At 45.2% G+C, this 16,615-nt stretch overlaps 3 protein-coding genes across 8 annotated transcripts; 1 reads left to right on the plus strand and 2 right to left on the minus strand.

Annotated features, from left to right (window-relative positions):
• Nucleotides 1-118: 118 nt before the first annotated feature.
• On the plus strand, nt 119-8,288 carry CIB3 (calcium and integrin binding family member 3). Of its 3 annotated transcripts, XM_053965825.1 has the most exons (7): nt 119-155; nt 4,232-4,418; nt 4,735-4,769; nt 5,563-5,674; nt 6,030-6,177; nt 6,905-7,100; nt 7,584-8,288. In XM_053965825.1, exons 2-7 carry the CDS (start codon nt 4,368-4,370, stop codon nt 7,603-7,605), a joined length of 564 nt encoding a protein of 187 aa, XP_053821800.1. In that variant the 5' UTR covers nt 119-155; nt 4,232-4,367; the 3' UTR covers nt 7,606-8,288. The 3 variants fall into 3 exon arrangements, with proteins under 3 accessions (XP_053821800.1, XP_053821798.1, XP_053821801.1); XM_053965823.1 differs by lacking the exon at nt 119-155 and having other exon boundaries at nt 2,558-4,418; XM_053965826.1 differs by lacking the exons at nt 119-155; nt 4,735-4,769 and having other exon boundaries at nt 2,558-4,418; nt 7,584-8,286.
• On the minus strand, nt 367-2,406 carry FAM32A (family with sequence similarity 32 member A). Of its 2 annotated transcripts, XM_053965821.1 has the most exons (5): nt 2,259-2,406; nt 1,920-2,121; nt 1,412-1,550; nt 1,264-1,317; nt 367-1,107 (listed from the first exon to the last, which is right to left on the minus strand). In XM_053965821.1, exons 1-5 carry the CDS (start codon nt 2,389-2,391, stop codon nt 1,039-1,041), a joined length of 597 nt encoding a protein of 198 aa, XP_053821796.1. In that variant the 5' UTR covers nt 2,392-2,406; the 3' UTR covers nt 367-1,038. The 2 variants fall into 2 exon arrangements, with proteins under 2 accessions (XP_053821796.1, XP_053821797.1); XM_053965822.1 differs by lacking the exons at nt 1,920-2,121; nt 2,259-2,406 and adding an exon at nt 1,674-1,788.
• On the minus strand, nt 8,205-16,564 carry RAB8A (RAB8A, member RAS oncogene family). 3 transcript variants are annotated; one of them, XR_008435008.1, is made up of 9 exons: nt 16,263-16,564; nt 15,951-16,011; nt 15,643-15,703; nt 14,713-14,790; nt 14,211-14,300; nt 13,482-13,547; nt 13,078-13,128; nt 12,686-12,764; nt 12,054-12,140 (listed from the first exon to the last, which is right to left on the minus strand). XR_008435008.1 is itself a non-coding variant. In XM_053965820.1 (8 exons), exons 1-8 carry the CDS (start codon nt 16,501-16,503, stop codon nt 8,891-8,893), a joined length of 753 nt encoding a protein of 250 aa, XP_053821795.1. In that variant the 5' UTR covers nt 16,504-16,564; the 3' UTR covers nt 8,205-8,890. The 3 variants fall into 3 exon arrangements, 2 of the variants coding, with proteins under 2 accessions (XP_053821795.1, XP_053821794.1); XM_053965820.1 differs by lacking the exons at nt 12,054-12,140; nt 12,686-12,764 and adding an exon at nt 8,205-8,995; XM_053965819.1 differs by lacking the exon at nt 12,686-12,764 and having other exon boundaries at nt 8,205-12,140.
• Between the last annotated feature and the right edge of the window lie 51 nt (nt 16,565-16,615).

Genomic DNA, 16,615 nt, shown 5'->3' on the forward strand with positions numbered 1-16,615 from the left:
CCCGCCCAGGCTGAGGGGGGCCCGGACACACGCCGAGTACCGCGGGCTCAACGGCGCCCGCGGCGGAAAAACAAATCCGGGTTAAAAACAACATCCCGGTTTAAGCGGCGCGTTAGGAGCTCGAACATCACGAGACGCGTCATCCCTCAGAGGGGGTAAGAATCAAACCCCACACGCCCCGTTTCGTACGTGTGTCAGCACCAAAAAAAGGGATGAAAGCAGCGTTTTAATAAATGACATCGAGTTTACAAGTTGCAGCAGACGCCTGATAGAAATGATACTGCTGATACTCAAGATAGAAATGATACTGTCTTCCACAAAAATCGGATTCAGTACCCGGTGCACAGCAAGCCAGTAATTACACACTCGAGAGACACACTGATTGTTTATTTCAGAGCTGCACAAGCCTGGCTGCTCGGTGGGATCCCAGAAATCCAGCACATCAGCCATCAAAACTTGGACATCACTCAGAGCCTGTTGGCTGCTCTCTGTTTCATGGATTAAACCTCCCTTCTTGCTGGTTAGGCTTGAAAGTATACAAAGATCAAATACCAAAGAATATCCTTTCCTAAAACAATTTTACATATTTCACATTTTGCAACATGGCCTCTGACAGAACTTGATAGAAAGTAATTATACAATTCATATAACTTACAAGAGAAACTTAAATGTGAGACTGCCAGACTCCCCACTTCAAAAAGGAAGAACTGTTAGAACCAAAGAAATAAAGGAATGTTTTCCATCTGGCTCATGGCTCACAGCAATTAGCTTTGGCCTTAATCTCACTATAAACACAAAAAAAAAAAAAAAAAAAACAACCAGCCCTCTGCATCGATGTAAACCAGAGCTCCTTGGCTCAGAGGAGACATTGCTGGATGTTTGGTTTTAAAAAACAAGTCTATAAAATAAGACAGTATAAAGTCATAAAAGCTCAGAAGATGTATTGGACAATATGGAGAAAATACAGATTTACATGGCAACCCTGCTTGATAGAAACAAAACACAACTCCAGCTCCAGAGCCGTGAAAAGCAGCCCGGTCATTTAGTCCAGCTGACTTTGGGAATGTCGTAATGCTCAGTCAGAGTATCCAAGTGCCTGTTGAAGTCCTGGGGGAGGGAAAGAGAAAGAAAACGGGGTGCTGACATCACCAAATTGACCCACAAGCCCCCGTGCGTCCCGGCTTGTGTTTCACAAGGCGGAACAGTTCCTTCAGCCCAACAATAAACACGCTGGTCTGAGGAACTCGGGATGGTTCTGCTCACCTCCACTCGCTGCTTGTGGGTTTTCGACGCTTTCTTCAGGATCCGCTCCATTTGCTGTAGGAGACACAAAAGGGCCGGTTACTCCCGGCACTCGCAGCCCCCTCAGCGGCCGCACCCCAGGGGTGACGGCGACTTTTAAAAGCCTTACCCGCTTCTCCTGCATCTTCTCGTAGGCCACCTGCGCCGGGGTCCGCTTGTCCAGCCCGCGCTTCTTCTCCTCCTCCTGCTTCTTGCTGCTCACGATCTGCTCCAGGATCTGGGCCTTGTCTTTCGCCTTCTTCTTCTTCCTGCGGGAAGCGCCCGGTCAGCGCTCAGCCCCGGGGCTGTGAGGCCCCTCCTCGCCCACCGTTCTCCCGACCCCTCCTCACCGCCCCCCCCGCTCTCCCCCGGTTCCCCCCAACGCCCCTCACCGCTTGCCGGCCCCCAGGGCCCCGCCGCTGCCCTTCAGCCGCAGCGGACCGCGCTGCACCGCCTCGTAATCCGCCATGGCGGAACGGCCGCGCCCGCGCCCCCTGCCGGTACCGCCGCAACGGCGCGGCCGGGGCCGGGAGCCGCGCTCGAGCCCCGCCCGACCGCTCCGTGAGGGGAACCGAGGCGCCTTGCACCTCCGTGAGGGGGACCTGCCCCTCCGTGAGGGGAACCGAGGCGCCTTGCACCTCCGTGAGGGGACCGGCCGCTCCGTGAGGGGAACCGAGGCGCCTTGCACCTCCGTGAGGGGGACCTGCCCCTCCGTGAGGGGAACCGAGGCGCCTTGCAGCTCCGTGAGGGGACCGGCCGCTCCGTGAGGGGAACCGAGGCGCCTTGCACCTCCGTGAGGGGGACCTGCCCCTCCGTGAGGGGAACCGAGGCGCCTTGCAGCTCCGTGAGGGAGAGCGAGAACGAACCCCGCCCGGCCCCTCCGTGAGGGGAACCGGGACAGCCATGAGCCGCCTTGCACCTCCGTGAGGGGGACCTGCCCCTCCGTGAGGGGAACCGAGCCGGCTTACGGCTTGCACCTCCGTGAGGGGACCGGCCGCTCCGTGAGGGGAACCGAGGCGCCTTGCACCGCCGTGCGGGGGAGCGAGAACGAGCCCCGTCCCGCCCCTCCGTGAGCCTTGCCACCTCCGTGAGGGGGACCGGCCCCTTCATGAGGGGAACCGAGGCGCCTTGCACCTTCGTGAGGGGGAGCAGGAACGAGCCCCGCCCGGCCCCTCCGTGAGGGGAACCGGGACTGCCATGAGCCGCCTTGCACATCCGTGAGGAGGATCAGCCCCTCCGTGAGGGGAACCGGGACTGCCATGAGCCGCCTCGCACCTCCGTGAGGGGAATCAGCCCCTCCGTGAGGGGAACCGGGACTGCCATGAGCCGCCTCGCACCTCCGTGAGGGAGACCGACACCCAGTCCGGGGGTATCTCCGTGAGGGGAACCGAAGCTGGACTTGCCAAATGTGGAATATATCAAGATTATTTTAAATTATAATTTTTTTTTTTATGTAAACTCTTTGTATACTTTCAAACCTAATCAGCAAGAAAGGAGACATAATGAGTGGGAAGACAGCAGCTAGCAGCCCTTAGTCAACGACATACGGGAATTAACAAGCTTTAGGGATGTAGTAAATCAAAATGTTATGTGTGTGTATACATTGAAAATTTGGCAAAGGACTCGAGGTCTGTATATCCTACAGCTGAACTATCTTAATTATAATACTTAAGATCATGCCTAAGGGTCAAAAAGATCTTGCCCACGTGCAGACCCTTCCCCATTGCACGTGGAGAAATTAGCTGGTGATTGGCTAACTTGTATGGAAATTACTAAATAATCTTAATAGAGGGGCTGACCTTGGAAAAAGACTTAACTCTGAACTTCTGTAAATAATGGCGTGGAAAGTCCAGGGGGGTGTGTTGTATTTGTGGAAACCCACCAAGCATCCAGGCTTGTGCAAATAATATTTCTCTCAAGTGTGGCTTGTTGCACACCACATAATAAATCTGATTTTGAGGACAACAGGTTGGAATCACCTTGAGGAGAACACTTGGAGATCCAGGCTACACCAGGAGAGACCAGCCCCATCCCTCCCCACACTTGTTGTTGCACTCTGAACAGAACCATTCCAGATCGTTTTTGCTATGTGAAGATGCCCTGAGGAGTAAGCCTGCCCCAGGAACAGATCTTCCACCAGCCAGAGGGAACCAGTGACCCAGAAATAGAAACTTTACAGATCCATGAAAAAGCAGCCTGTTCCAGTTCCTCCTTTTTCCCCCTAGTTTTTCATGTTTCATACAGCCTTTCATAGCATCACATTCCTGTTCACATGTATGAACTATACACTCACACGTCTTTTCAGTGCAAAGGCCATGTATGTATCAGTATGGATGGATGTCATGCTAATCACCATTAATTAGTAGTAACATACATCAGCAGATGATGCAGAAGGAAGGGGGTGAGCGGACTTGATGGGTACTACCTCCAGTACAAGCTACCATCAGCAATAGTGTATTTTAACAATGTGCATTAAAGGAAAATACTGGCACAGGCTGCCCAGGACAGTGGTGAAGTCACCATCCCTGGAAGTGTTCAAAAAAACATGCGGATGTAGCACCTGGGGACATGGAATAGTGATGACATTGGCAGTGCTGCATCAATGATCTAAAAGGGCTTTTCCAACATTTATAATTCTGACCCTATAAAATACAAGACGGAAAGGAGGAGGGGCTACCAAATTTCCATCATTTGATGTTAAATTCTAAAGGAGGAAAACACTACTAACACTTTTTGGTTAATTCACCATATCTGAAGGCATGAAAAAGCAGGGTCCACTGGGTCTACCTGCAGCTGAAGGGCACTAATGAGCAGCTATTACTTATTTGGCTAAACCCTGTAACCCGAGTCTTCGTGGTGCACACAGGAGACGGGTGAATGCTGCTGGATAAGAGCCTCAAGTAGCCAGACTAAAGATTTGATGAAATGCTCCTATTATGATACTTTGCAGCCTGTACCAGTTGGTTACCTGATCCTCTGCTGTACCTGAGCCTCATTGTTGCAGCTTTTAATAACTGAATATCCAGAGGAGCTATAAAGGTGCCTCTGAGGAAGGAACTGACAGGAGTCAGTATTCCCAGCTCAAAATGGGCAACAAGCAAACCATTTTCACTCAAGAGCAACTGGATGCATATCAGGTATAAAGCAAACTAAATGGCTCTTTGGGCAGGACACTGAATAATGGCAAAGGTGTTGTTGGGTTTTTTAAAACAGCATCTTTTAAAAATTAATAAGTAGACGTACTGAATTGCAGCAAAGATTTTAGTAACATAGTTTGATTTTTATATCAAAAGGAAGGGTTATAAAATACACCTAGTTGTATGCCAAAAAGAAATCTTTAATGCTTACACATACACTACAGGATAAATTCATTTAAGTCACTGCACGGGAAAAGTTTGGGCCAGTGCATGCTAAAAACTGTCATTTCGTGTTATACCTTTTCTTACTTCATAGGACTGCACATTTTTCACAAGGAAAGAAATTCTGAGGTGAGTCTTCTGTATGCATGTTGTGAATAAAGGGCAGAGATTGCTGTAAAGGCAGGTTACATATGGGGTAAGGTATTTCAAAAATAATTTTTAAATGGATTTACTCAAATTTAAAGTGATACTTTAGGGCAATCTGAGCATTTTTTTTTTTTTTTTTTTTTTTTTTTTTTTTTAATTTACAATCCCTATCCTAAACTGAGTCAGAATTCTAAATTTTATATTAATGTACTAATGTCCCTCTATTTTTAGAAATAAATGCAATTAATTACATCTTAGTGGCAGTGACATCCACGGTTCTCTCACATGGTTTCCAGACAGATGCTTCAAAGTGTACTGTTACTCTTTGGAATACTTTGCTGGTTTATGAAAACTTTAATGATTGTGTCAAGTTTTCTTCATGTTTTCTTGTAAATGATTACACTGCTGCTCCAAGACGCATTTTTGCATCAAACTGTTCTCCCTATTTAATCTGTGGCCAAAGGATCTGATAAAGGCAGGATGTGGTGGGACTGAGAGTCCTCTCTGAAAACATGAACTTGTTCTCCTCTCATCAGGGTTTGGCTGCATGTCCTGTGTAAGCATTTTCACCTAACAGTTCTATAATGAAGCTTTGTATTTTTCACCAGTTACACTATGTTGCTTGTTTTAATAACGGTTGTTCCAACAAAAACATACTAACTGTTACTTACTGACTGATCTCCATCTGGTAATGGATGCAAAGCATGAAAAATGAGGTGGAAAATCAAACCCCCTCGTTCTCAGAAGAGCCAACAAGCCTTTCTCTCTGTCTCAGGCTGTTTCACAGGTACCGAGATCTGGCCCCGCAGCTCGTTCCCCTTGACTACTCGGACAAACCCGCCGTGACACTCCCCTACGAGCTCATCGGCAGCATGCCAGAGCTCAAGGTACCGAGCACACGACTCGAGTGACACATTTCAGTTTCATCTACCCTTCTTGAATAATTCATCCAGGACTAATTGCTGGGAGGCTGCCATAGAAATAAATTTGGGCTATCAAAATAAAAAGTCTTTCTGGAAGCTTCTAGTAATTCCCAGAAAACACGCTGAAACAGCACAAAGGTTAAAGAGGGTGCGGCTGTGTCTGCTTCTGACACAGCATTAGACAAGAACTTAAAGGCAGAAAGGGGAGAAATTGCCAAAAAGCTGTTTCAACAAAAATAATCTCACTCCACTTGCCTTGCCTGCACTGAAATCAATGCTAGTAAGGATGACCTTCCCTTGCTCCTGTGCTGTTTCCCAGGACAACCCATTCCGCCAGCGAATAGCAGAGGTGTTCTCAGAGCATGGCGATGGCAATATGACTTTGGATGATTTTCTGGACATGTTTTCTGTGCTAAGTGAAATGGCTCCCCGAGACTTGAAAGCTTATTATGCTTTTAAAATTTATGGTGAGTGAGACACGCATAAAAAGTAAGTGGGGAAATCCTGCAGCTTCATGTATGGCTGCAAAATCCTCACTTTGTCAGCACAGTGATTTCTAGTTACCATTTCTTTTAATTCCATTTGAATGTTTTTCTCCCTCCTCTTAAAACTTCTGGTTTTCTTTATCCTTTTGTCTCTAATTTATTTGGTACTAAGATTTACTACCAAATTTACAACTTGAAATTACCTGCAGTTTTCAAGAGCTGATAAACATTAAGAAATATTTCTGTCTGAGGAAAAAGTACAGCACAGGGGATTTGGCTGCCCAAGAATCTGTAGGGTGGATATGGGAGGGGGAGGCAGGGAAGCACACTGCAGGCTTTTTTTCTTCAAGGACAAATGTAAAGATTTTTTTGACATATATTTACAGTTACTTTCTTTATGATCAGCTAAAGACAATATTTCAAACCAACACAGTTTTGCTGGAATGATTTAATGATGGCTAGGCTATGTTTAGCCATTAAACTACTTACAGTTGTTACCCTTTGCATGAAAATAAGAAATTAAGACATTTTTATTTTGTGGCTCATTTCTTTTACAAATAGATAGAGGTAACTTAATTTCTGATTTGAGAGTTCTACTGATAAAAATCCATCACAGCCTGGGAACCAAACCCTTCTATTGGGTCTTGGCAAACAACCATGTAAAATGCTGACTTTTGTAGCTTTAAATTAACTTTGTCTCCTTTGTCAGACTTCAACAATGACGATTACATATGCAAATCAGATCTAGAGAAAACTGTTAACAAATTAACCCGAAATGAACTGACCCCGGAAGAAGTCAGCCTTGTGTGTGAAAAGGTGATTTACGAGGCTGATGTGGACAATGATGGCAAGCTGTCCTTGGCAGACTTTCAGCATATGATCGTACGAGCTCCAGATTTCCTCAGGTAATATTTGCTTTTAATTTCTAACCCCAAATTCTCTTAGTTTCCTTGTCAGAAGGCTCCTCAGCATTTGCTGATCACCACTCTTCTGTGGCAGGTTCTAGTAGAGCTGCCCACTGCAAACACTGCAAAAATAGATGTTTGAAAAAGCCTGAAGGCTTCTTGACTTGCTTTTGAACTTCCAAAGTACTTTTTACATGGTATAAGGTCCTTGTAACTTAGAAAGTTAGCACTTAGCTAACTTAGCACTTAGGCTGCATTGATAAATGTATGAAATTTGCTCACTCAGTGCTTAACATAGTGTTAATGTTGTTTCTGATGCACATCTTACACAAACCAGCACTCAAATCTTGCATTTAATGTACCTCATCTTGGCAAATGCTTTGAAAAAGAAAGTTTCCAATTTATCACACAGTCCTACAATTAATTGTAGTAAATCCTTTAAACAGTGATACATAAGTGATCATGACTTCCTTTTTTTAACAGCACCTTTCATATTAGAATCTGAATCTAGTCAACCACGGGATGGGAGTGCTTTCAACAACTGTTACTACACCCGAGATTACCAGCCATGAGAGCACAAGCTGACAGGGGCAAAGAGGACAACTTCTGGTAACTGAACCACTCAGAGAACTGTCTTTCATTTATCTCTTTAAAAGGAACAATTCATTAAGCTCTTCATCAGGATTTCCCTGTAATTTAGCAAAATGTCTACTCCTCACCCTCAGCTAGAGCAAACCTGGCCTGGACTGTCAGAAGGGAAGTATTTTTTTTTTAAAGTTCAGATACCACCTGGAAGTAAAGAAACTTGTATCAAACTATAACCTCTAAAAATTCACCCAAAAATGCCTTAACTAGTAAAAAAATCCCTTTAGTTTCAAAAACATAAGTAACTCATCTGATTATTTATGGTCTTAATAAATGGTCCAATTAATCAATTCCTGAAGTATTCTCCCACAGTGCAGGATTTGCAATGAAAAAGTCAGCATAGTTTAGAGACAAAAAGAGTCCACCCCAGGTCCTGTCCCTCTTCTCCATTTTCAGAAATCCCCTATTTTCCACACCCACCAGGGTCCCTACGCACAAATGATGAATAGGACTGAAAACTTAAGTTTGTAAAATTCTCTTTTCATAAGAAGTTTATTTATGCAGTGCTTAGGGTCCTGTACAAGAGAGTAAAAACAGACATACTGTAATAAACAAGTTTTGTTTTAATACAAACATGAAAATCAATGAGAAGTGTTTAAGAAAGCAGTTGTAATGTGGGAAGGGTGGCAGCCAAAAGTGATCATTCGAAAAATACAATTTACAGTTATTTTTACAAATTTTGGGATGCATTAAATTCCCTTCAAAACAAAGTCATAAGTCCCAACTCACACTCAATGTAGAGCAGGTGATTCCTGCAGAAAGGCTGGAGAGACCAGTTAACCAGCCAGTGACCTTTATTAACCACAGAAACTCCGGGGATCAGTGAAGGATGGGTCAGGGAATAAGGCAGCCTGGAACACTCAGACTGCACTTACCATTCACATTCCTTTGAACAGATCTTTATTTAAGCTAGAAATGAAGACACAAGTTAGTCATCATTCTTCCCCAAGCTCTACAACTTCTACAAGTACAAAGGAGACCATCCTCACACAGCTCTTTGTGCACTCCCCTGGCAAGTCCAAGAGAACAAGAAATCATGGCAGTTTTGAGCATGATCATCAGCCAAACACACCTCCACAATAACCCCTTAGCAATCATCAGGGAGATGATCAGCATCTCACAGGAAAGGAGAGACCAAATAATTTTCAGCAGCAGTAAAGAGACTTACAATAATCCATAGGATTTATAAATCTGAGGCTGGAAGTCTGATGCTGGAATAAGGTTTGGATGTCAGGAAACATGAGCTGTGCCTGTCAGCACAGGACAAAGATAACACAGGTGTTAAATAAGTGTTAGAACAGCAGCTCCACCGTTTATTGACAGACTGACAGGTCTCCACCCCAAGGAGTGATGACTGTGCAATGTACTGCAACCAGCCTCAAAAATAAGGTCAACCACAGAATTCCATGATACTCACTAAAATAAGGGAATTTGAGGACATGCTCAAAAGTGGGTTTGTTTCTCTACAAAACAAGTGTTAATCAATTACCTGACATTTTAGTGGTATTTAGACACTGAGAATGTGTAGTAAGCACAGTTAGTTTTGCAGACCTACTTCAGTTCCTCAGTTTTACAGGTTTTGTACCCATTTTCTGATTTTTCCCTCCTTAGCTGAAGAAAGCTTAGACACAAGTAGATTATGGATGTATTTACAGAGTACCTCTCTGACAATTGCATTTTCCATTACATTCATACTTAATAAACACAGTAATTGAATGATGTGAATGAAACATACTGTACTTCTAGATTTGATGCCTGTGTTTGGTGACACATAGCTAAGCCCATGTGCAGTGCAGTGTCTTTAACCTTTTCCTTTCTTACACTTGCATTTTAGGTTTCATGTTGCTTACACAGATTTCATGTCTGTGTAGAGCCGACCAAGAAGTACAGTGATGACTGTAGTCACAGTAACTGCATGAGACTTCCTGAGATCAAGCAATAATGTTGTTTTTCATAAACCCAACCATTTCAAAGGCAATAATGTTATAAGTAGGTACATAAATACATGCAACAACCAGCATAAGTTTAAACAGAAGGTATTCACATACAAAGAATTCTGAATGCAAGAGTAACTTCAGATTTAGAAAGTAAGTGAAAAATCACAATACCATCCTTCATGTTTTACCCACTTGTAAATGAATATGGTTTGCTTTCCCATCTTGGGATGAGTTATTGATACAGTCCACAGGCAAGAACCAGCATCATGGCAGACCCATGGTATCAAGTCAGATAAACACCAATTTTTCCAGTCACTCTGAAAAATAAATCTGGCTCAGCATCTGGCTGTATAAAGCACAATACAGATTCAAGACAATCCACAGTTATTACTAAGCCAGAAGCAAATTGTTGCAGAGTTACATAGGAAATTCAACCTGTCTTATCACCACCCCAGTTGTGCCTCAATCATTTCTTGAAGCACACACAAACTCTTTAAAAAACATCCTTAGCTCAAGACAGAGGTGCTGCTTGTCCAGTCTACAGGTCTGTGTTAACTACACTCTGTCTAGAGGCCTCCCCAGGAACTTAACATGGTTTTTATCCTACAAATACATCTATGTGTAAATCCACTACAGGGCATGTTCATCAAGTCCTCATGCTAAAAAGCCACAAGTAAACAAAGAACCAAACCATCATAAGGTTCTGGTTAGATGAAAGCTTTAATCAGGACAGAGATCATCTAAATGCATCTAAAATGCATTTCTATAAACCAGCAACTTACAGAGTGAAATCTTTCTCCACTTTGGAACACGCAGTATTCCTGCTGGGCCCAACTGCATGCTGCAGATTTATACAGTTTAATTGTGAATCCAACAGATATTTAACCACAGCAACACTTATTAGCGCTACTCTGAGGCCCAGAGTTCAATACCACAAACTTGAAGAGAACAAAACTGGTGAGTAAATTCCACAACTTCAAAATCAACTTTAATTTTACCCTTAAGCGCAGCTGTCAATGTAAACAAAGCATGTTTCAGTTCCAGCGAGCTGCAGGACCCAGCTGGTGTGTTCACTGGGGCAGGTACACCATCACTGCAATCCCTGGGCAGCAGCCTTGGAGGCTGATGCTCTTACTGGCTCCTTCTGTCAGTCTAATCCAGAGTCAGGCTTGCAGCCCCTGCCCTGTGAGCAGCACCCACCGAGGAGCTGTGCTTGGCTCTGGGAATGTACTGGGCTGGGTTTGTGGGAATGAGTAACAGGCTGCTCTGCGAGGGCTGGACGTGCACTGACACAAGCTGTGAGCAGGCTGATGGCTGCAGTGATCCACACCCAGCAGCAAGGCCAGGCTCAGTCCAAGAGAGTCTCTTTTCACAAAGTGTTCTGATGTGCAACATTTATTTGCATATGTGAGCAAGTGTGCTTGGGAACACACGACTGGGAGCAGTGCAATACGTTTCCTTGTCATGATTTAAAACTACCTACTCTGTCATGGTAGGTCTGGAGTCATTCCCAGCTGGAGAGTGGTAAAGCCACCCATTGTAAGGTGGCAGATTTTGTGTAAGTGTCCTTGCCTGACCCTGGTGCTCCAAGAACAGATAACAGATCATCTGTACAGGACTCAGTGTAGCCATCAGATCCTGTTAAACATGTCTGAATGTTTGGAGTACTTAATTAAGCACAGTCAAGTCTAACATGGATGAATTACCAATGATAAGGACCCATTCTATGTACAGCACACATTCTTTTTTTAAAAAAATAGAAATTCCTTTGAGGAGAATTTTTTTAAAACTTCAATTGTACTTGTGGATTGTCTAGAGTAACACAGCTGAGTAAGAGACAGGCAGATGAAGGAGTTTCTCTGTAGTAGTAAAGAAGTGGAGCTGCAGAAAGCTCCCTCGTACCTCCTGGGAAGGCATCAGCCTGCACTGCTCACCTTGGTGCATTTCTGGGATGGTCTCATGCCACTGTTCCATGTGCAGCTACACACTGGCTATGCACAAGTACCATGTATGCACACCTGTACTTCATTAACAGTGGCATTTAAGTTTCTTATTTTGATCACAACTTCATCTTTCTAAACTGGATACGAGACAGATATGAATGAAGACTGAAGCAATGGTGCTGCATCCCAGGTCACATGTGCTCTGCTCTTCCTCTGCTAGACAATACACATGCCCAGTGGCAATCTGACAAAAATAAACTTGTTTCATCTCCAAAACTGAAGAGTCAGACAATTACCAAAATAAGCCATTTCTTATTCAGATGGTCACAGAGTGACAAGGTATGTTGGGAGCACTAAGTCCACAGAAAGAGGAAACCTCACTTAGCACAGGCACAGTCCAGCTCAGATTAAGGCCGTGTCCCTCACAGAAGAACACATCGGAAAAAGCTGCTTTTCTTTTGCTGGTCTTGTGTGATTTTGACTCCCTGGTTGCTGCCTTGAGGGCTATTGCCTTCCTGAAGATGGAAAGAATATCCAGTTATTATTTATACTTAACAGATTCTTCCATCCATACTTTATCTGGTCACTCTTAACCAAGCCTGACATACACAAGAACCTTTCCCACAATCAGTGAGAGGCTTCACTCATTTATCTGAGTCTTACACCAGCCACAACCAAAAACTGGAGAACTGCATCTGCAGCTTTTGGCTTCAGCCAGCTCACCCTGTGCCTATGCCTCAGCTTCCATCAACTCAAGGACAGCTGAGACTAAAAACCAATAAACTACAGGGCATGTTGCTGAAAGGCCTAGGCATCATCAGCAAGACCCAAAATATCCCATTGCACCAGTTCATGTCTGGTCACATGAAGGTGGAAATATCAGTAAGAGTAGAAAGAGCCTTCATTAGCTTCATTTCATATTCCTTAAGGAACAATTCAACATCACTGTGCATTTATTTGTGTGCATTTATTTGCATTTATTTATCTATTTGTAAAAACACAACCGAATTGTTGCTAAGGATATTCGTGCAAAGATTATCCAAACCCATTCATTCTTTACCTGTTCTTAAAGGGTTTGAAGTTTCTACCCTGAAGTATGATGTCTGCCTCCTCTAGCTCTAATTTACAGGATTTTCAAACTGCAAGAGTGAGAAGTATCATTAAACTGCTCCACCCCTCACCTGACTTTTGATAAAACAAATAACAGATAATTTTATTTAGAAAACCTCAACCATTGCAGCTAATTCCTGAAATGAAGAGACAGCCAACGTCAGAGCACAGCTTGACAAACTAAAAATACATTTCTAGAACTTTCAGAGGTCCTACATGAAAGAGACTATGACACACTTTTTTATACACTGTGAAACAGTTCTTGCAATGTGGCTTTTGGTTTGCCTTTTTTTTTTTTTTTTCCTATTTAAATCCAGCATGGATGAAATCAAAGTTACTCACCAACTTCTTGTCCATTTTTGCTTTGATATCTCTTGCAAGAGTGAAAAATGCCTGTGACAAGTCAAACAGTTCAGTGTTACAGGTATAAAATGTTTTCTAACAGTTTTGTATAGCAATAAGCTGCCTTCCCAAGTACTGACATACTATACAAGAACGTTAGGCTATCAGTATTTTCCCCTCTGCTCCAGGTTTTAATGCTCCTTCTCTAGCTCCACAACTTTCTTTCTGAGCCCCAAAGCCACACTGGCACCCCCAGCCAGGGTCTGTGCTGCAGGGAAGTGTTTAACAACCCATCTGTGGTACCCAACAACGGAGTTCTGCATCCCACCAGCAGGGGCGACTGCCCACACTGCTGCTTTGCACAAAGAGGACAATAAATACAAGAGAAAGGCATCAGTACTTACATTCTCTATGTTTATATTTGCTTTTGCACTGGTCTCCATGAATTTAATCCCGAAACTTGCAGCAAGCTGAACAAAAGCATATTACACATTATTGAACAATTGCAGGAACAGCTCCAAACACAGCCCTGGGCACAGCATCTGTCCCTGCTGCCACCAGCAGCGGAGTTGGGGATTTACTCCAAATCCCCAGAACAACATGCAGAAATTAGGAACTAAATCCCACTGCAGAACAACTTGCAGAAATTAGGAACTAAATCCCACTGCAATTGGCATCTGTTCTCACTGCCTTTGCTCGGCTCTTTTACACTCTGCACACTTTTTAACTTGTTGTTTTTGTTTCTTGCGTAGATACCGTGTCAGTCTCATAACAACCACAGCACAGAAAAAAACTCTGCCTCGACTAAGTAACACCTGACATCAGAAAAGACAATCCCATCTACCTTGTCTCAGTGGCTTTCAGCCAAAACAGACATTTTCTCCATGTCCAACTCTAGCATCCCTTTAGAGAAGTCCTGCTGGTTGCCTTGCATCTGTTAGGTAATTGACAAGAATCCTTAACGCAGGTTGTGCTGTTGATGCCAGTGGGGAGAAGCACTGCCATGGCAGCTTGGGGAATGTGCAGTCCCTGCACTCAGGAACACCACTGGGGTGCCATGGCACGTGCAGACAATCAGCAGGCCAGGTTTTGGACTCTGAAAAGCCTAAGTCAAAATACATGGAAGCACTCACCTTCTCCCCTTGCTCTCTAGAGACTTGTCTTTTGTCATTTGCATCACATTTGTTCCCCAGGATCATTTTTTCAACATCTGGAGAGGCGTGCTGAGACAAACACAGACCACAAAGTTGGGCTTGGCTTTGGTAGGTAAACATTGTCAGACAGCTGAGGCACCCACTGAGTACCCAACACAGAGATGCCAGTCCTGAGAATCTTCCACAGATTTCCAGGCTCCCCCAGCCCTTCTTCCCAGCATGTAACCACCATGGCAGTTCTTGGATCAATTGTTGTGGCAGGAAATTGTCACATTAGGTGCCCTCAGAAGTACAGGGGCTACAGCCCTCACAACAAATCACAATCAGCCACAGCATTTCAAAAGCTATTACTGATTTCCATCCCACTTAACCCTGCAGCACATGACAAAATGTAATGCTTCTGAAGCAATTAAGCTTCAATTACTTTCAGAGAAAGAAATTACACCTTTAACAGTCAGTAATGAATAAAGAGAGAAATTACCTCTTCAATATTCCTCACCCAGTTCCGAATATTTTCAAAAGACTTTTCATTGGTGATGTCATACACTAGCATAATGCCCTAAAGGTAAAGAAAGACTGTTTCAGCAGGAGTGAAAGGTTTATCCATAGCAGAGAGGAGCAACTCAAGAGTGGCTATTTTTAATAACTGGTTCCCAGCTAACGGCAGCGAGATAAGGGGTGCAGGACATTTATTTATAGAGTGAAACATGGAGGAAGCTGCCTTTCCAAAGTCCCAGATTGTCCCAGTGTGGGAAATGGATTTGTAGAGAGCTCTCAGAGACAGAAGGCCCACACAGTATGGATCAGTACACAAACTTTGAGATAAGAAATGCTGACTTAGAGATACTATAGAATAGAATAGGTATTGTTGAGAGAGAAATGGAGCTAGAAAAAAGTTTCAAAAGATGGTCTTGTAAATAAGACTAGATACTTTGGAGAAATTGAATTATGGGAGATATATTGTAGTGGGACTTATGAGGGGTAGTTTTAGATTATTTGTTTTAAGGTATCTACAACATGGTGTGGTAAAAAGTTGATAAGCCAAGAAACACTTATAGTGTATTGTAATTAGGAAATAGTTGGCCTCTGATTGTGATGGCCTGAATTATAACATCTAAAAAGCCACAAGTAAACAAAGAACCAAACCATCATAAGGTTCTGGTTAGAGGAAAGCTTTATTGTGTATTGTCTCACCCTTCTCATGAGACTGAAAATGGAATAAAAGTTTTTAAAAGGCCTCTCAGTTACCCCATCTCTAAGTCAAGGAAAGGCTGTTATCCAACATGCCAGCACAGCTCCAGCAGCACTTGTTCAGGAGCAGAGCCAGGCAGAGCAGCACGCTGTGAGTGCTCCCCGCCAGAGCGGGCTGGGTTCGTCACCCGCCCGTCCCAGAGCCCCGATCTGCCCCTACCATGGCTCCCCTGTAGTAGGCGGTGGTGATGGTCCGGAACCGCTCCTGCCCGGCCGTGTCCCTGCAACAGACACAACACGCGGCTCACGCAAACCACCTCCCCCTCAGCTCCAGCTAACACCACCTAAAGCCTTCCACTAACGTGAACCAGTCTTCAGAGCACCAGGAACTGCCTTTTGGCTTCTGAAACACCATAAACCGCTGAGCAGCACAACCGGATAGGAACCGAAGCGAACCGAAGCCAACCTCCCCCACGCACAGCGCACAGCCCCAGCGATCAGACGCTCGGGGCAGCAGAGGAGCCTTACCAGATCTGCAGCTTGATTCTCTTGCCATCGAGTTCTATCGTTCTAATTTTAAAGTCGATTCCTGAAAGGAGAACCAATTCCTTTACTCACACGTCCCGCCCAGCGGCCAAATCCAAGGCTTTGCCCTCAGTTCCGCCGCTCGGTGTCGCGTCCCTCCGTGCTCCCTCCCCGGCACCGGCCGGCTCCCGCGGGCTCTGGCCCCAGCCCGGTCCGGAGTGCCCGGCCACGGCAGCGCCCGCCCCGCGGCTCCCGAGCCCCGAGCGGGACCCCGGTGTGCGGCGCGGCCGGGACTGGTGCCCGCGCGGCGCTCACCGATGGTGGAGATGAAGGTGGCGTTGAAGGCGTCCTCGGAGAAGCGGAAGAGCGCGCAGGTCTTGCCCACGCCCGAGTCGCCGATCAGCAGCAGCTTGAACAGGTAATCGTAGGTCTTCGCCATGTTGGTGGGCGCCGGCCCCGCCCACCACACGCTCATTGGCCCAGCCCGGCGGGGAGCGCACGGAGCCGGCACGCCATTGGCCGACGGCCCTGATACGTGCGTAAGCGGCGCTGCCATTGGCTATCGGCCCCCCCCGCCGGTGTTTCGTCATTTCCCGCTACGCACAGGCGAAGCCGGGGTGACAGTGACGTCACTCCCGTACCTGCCCGCGCCGTGACGTCACGCCCCC

Source organism: Vidua chalybeata, chromosome 27, assembly GCF_026979565.1.
Source record: "Vidua chalybeata isolate OUT-0048 chromosome 27, bVidCha1 merged haplotype, whole genome shotgun sequence".
NCBI classification, from domain to species: domain Eukaryota; kingdom Metazoa; phylum Chordata; class Aves; order Passeriformes; family Viduidae; genus Vidua; species Vidua chalybeata.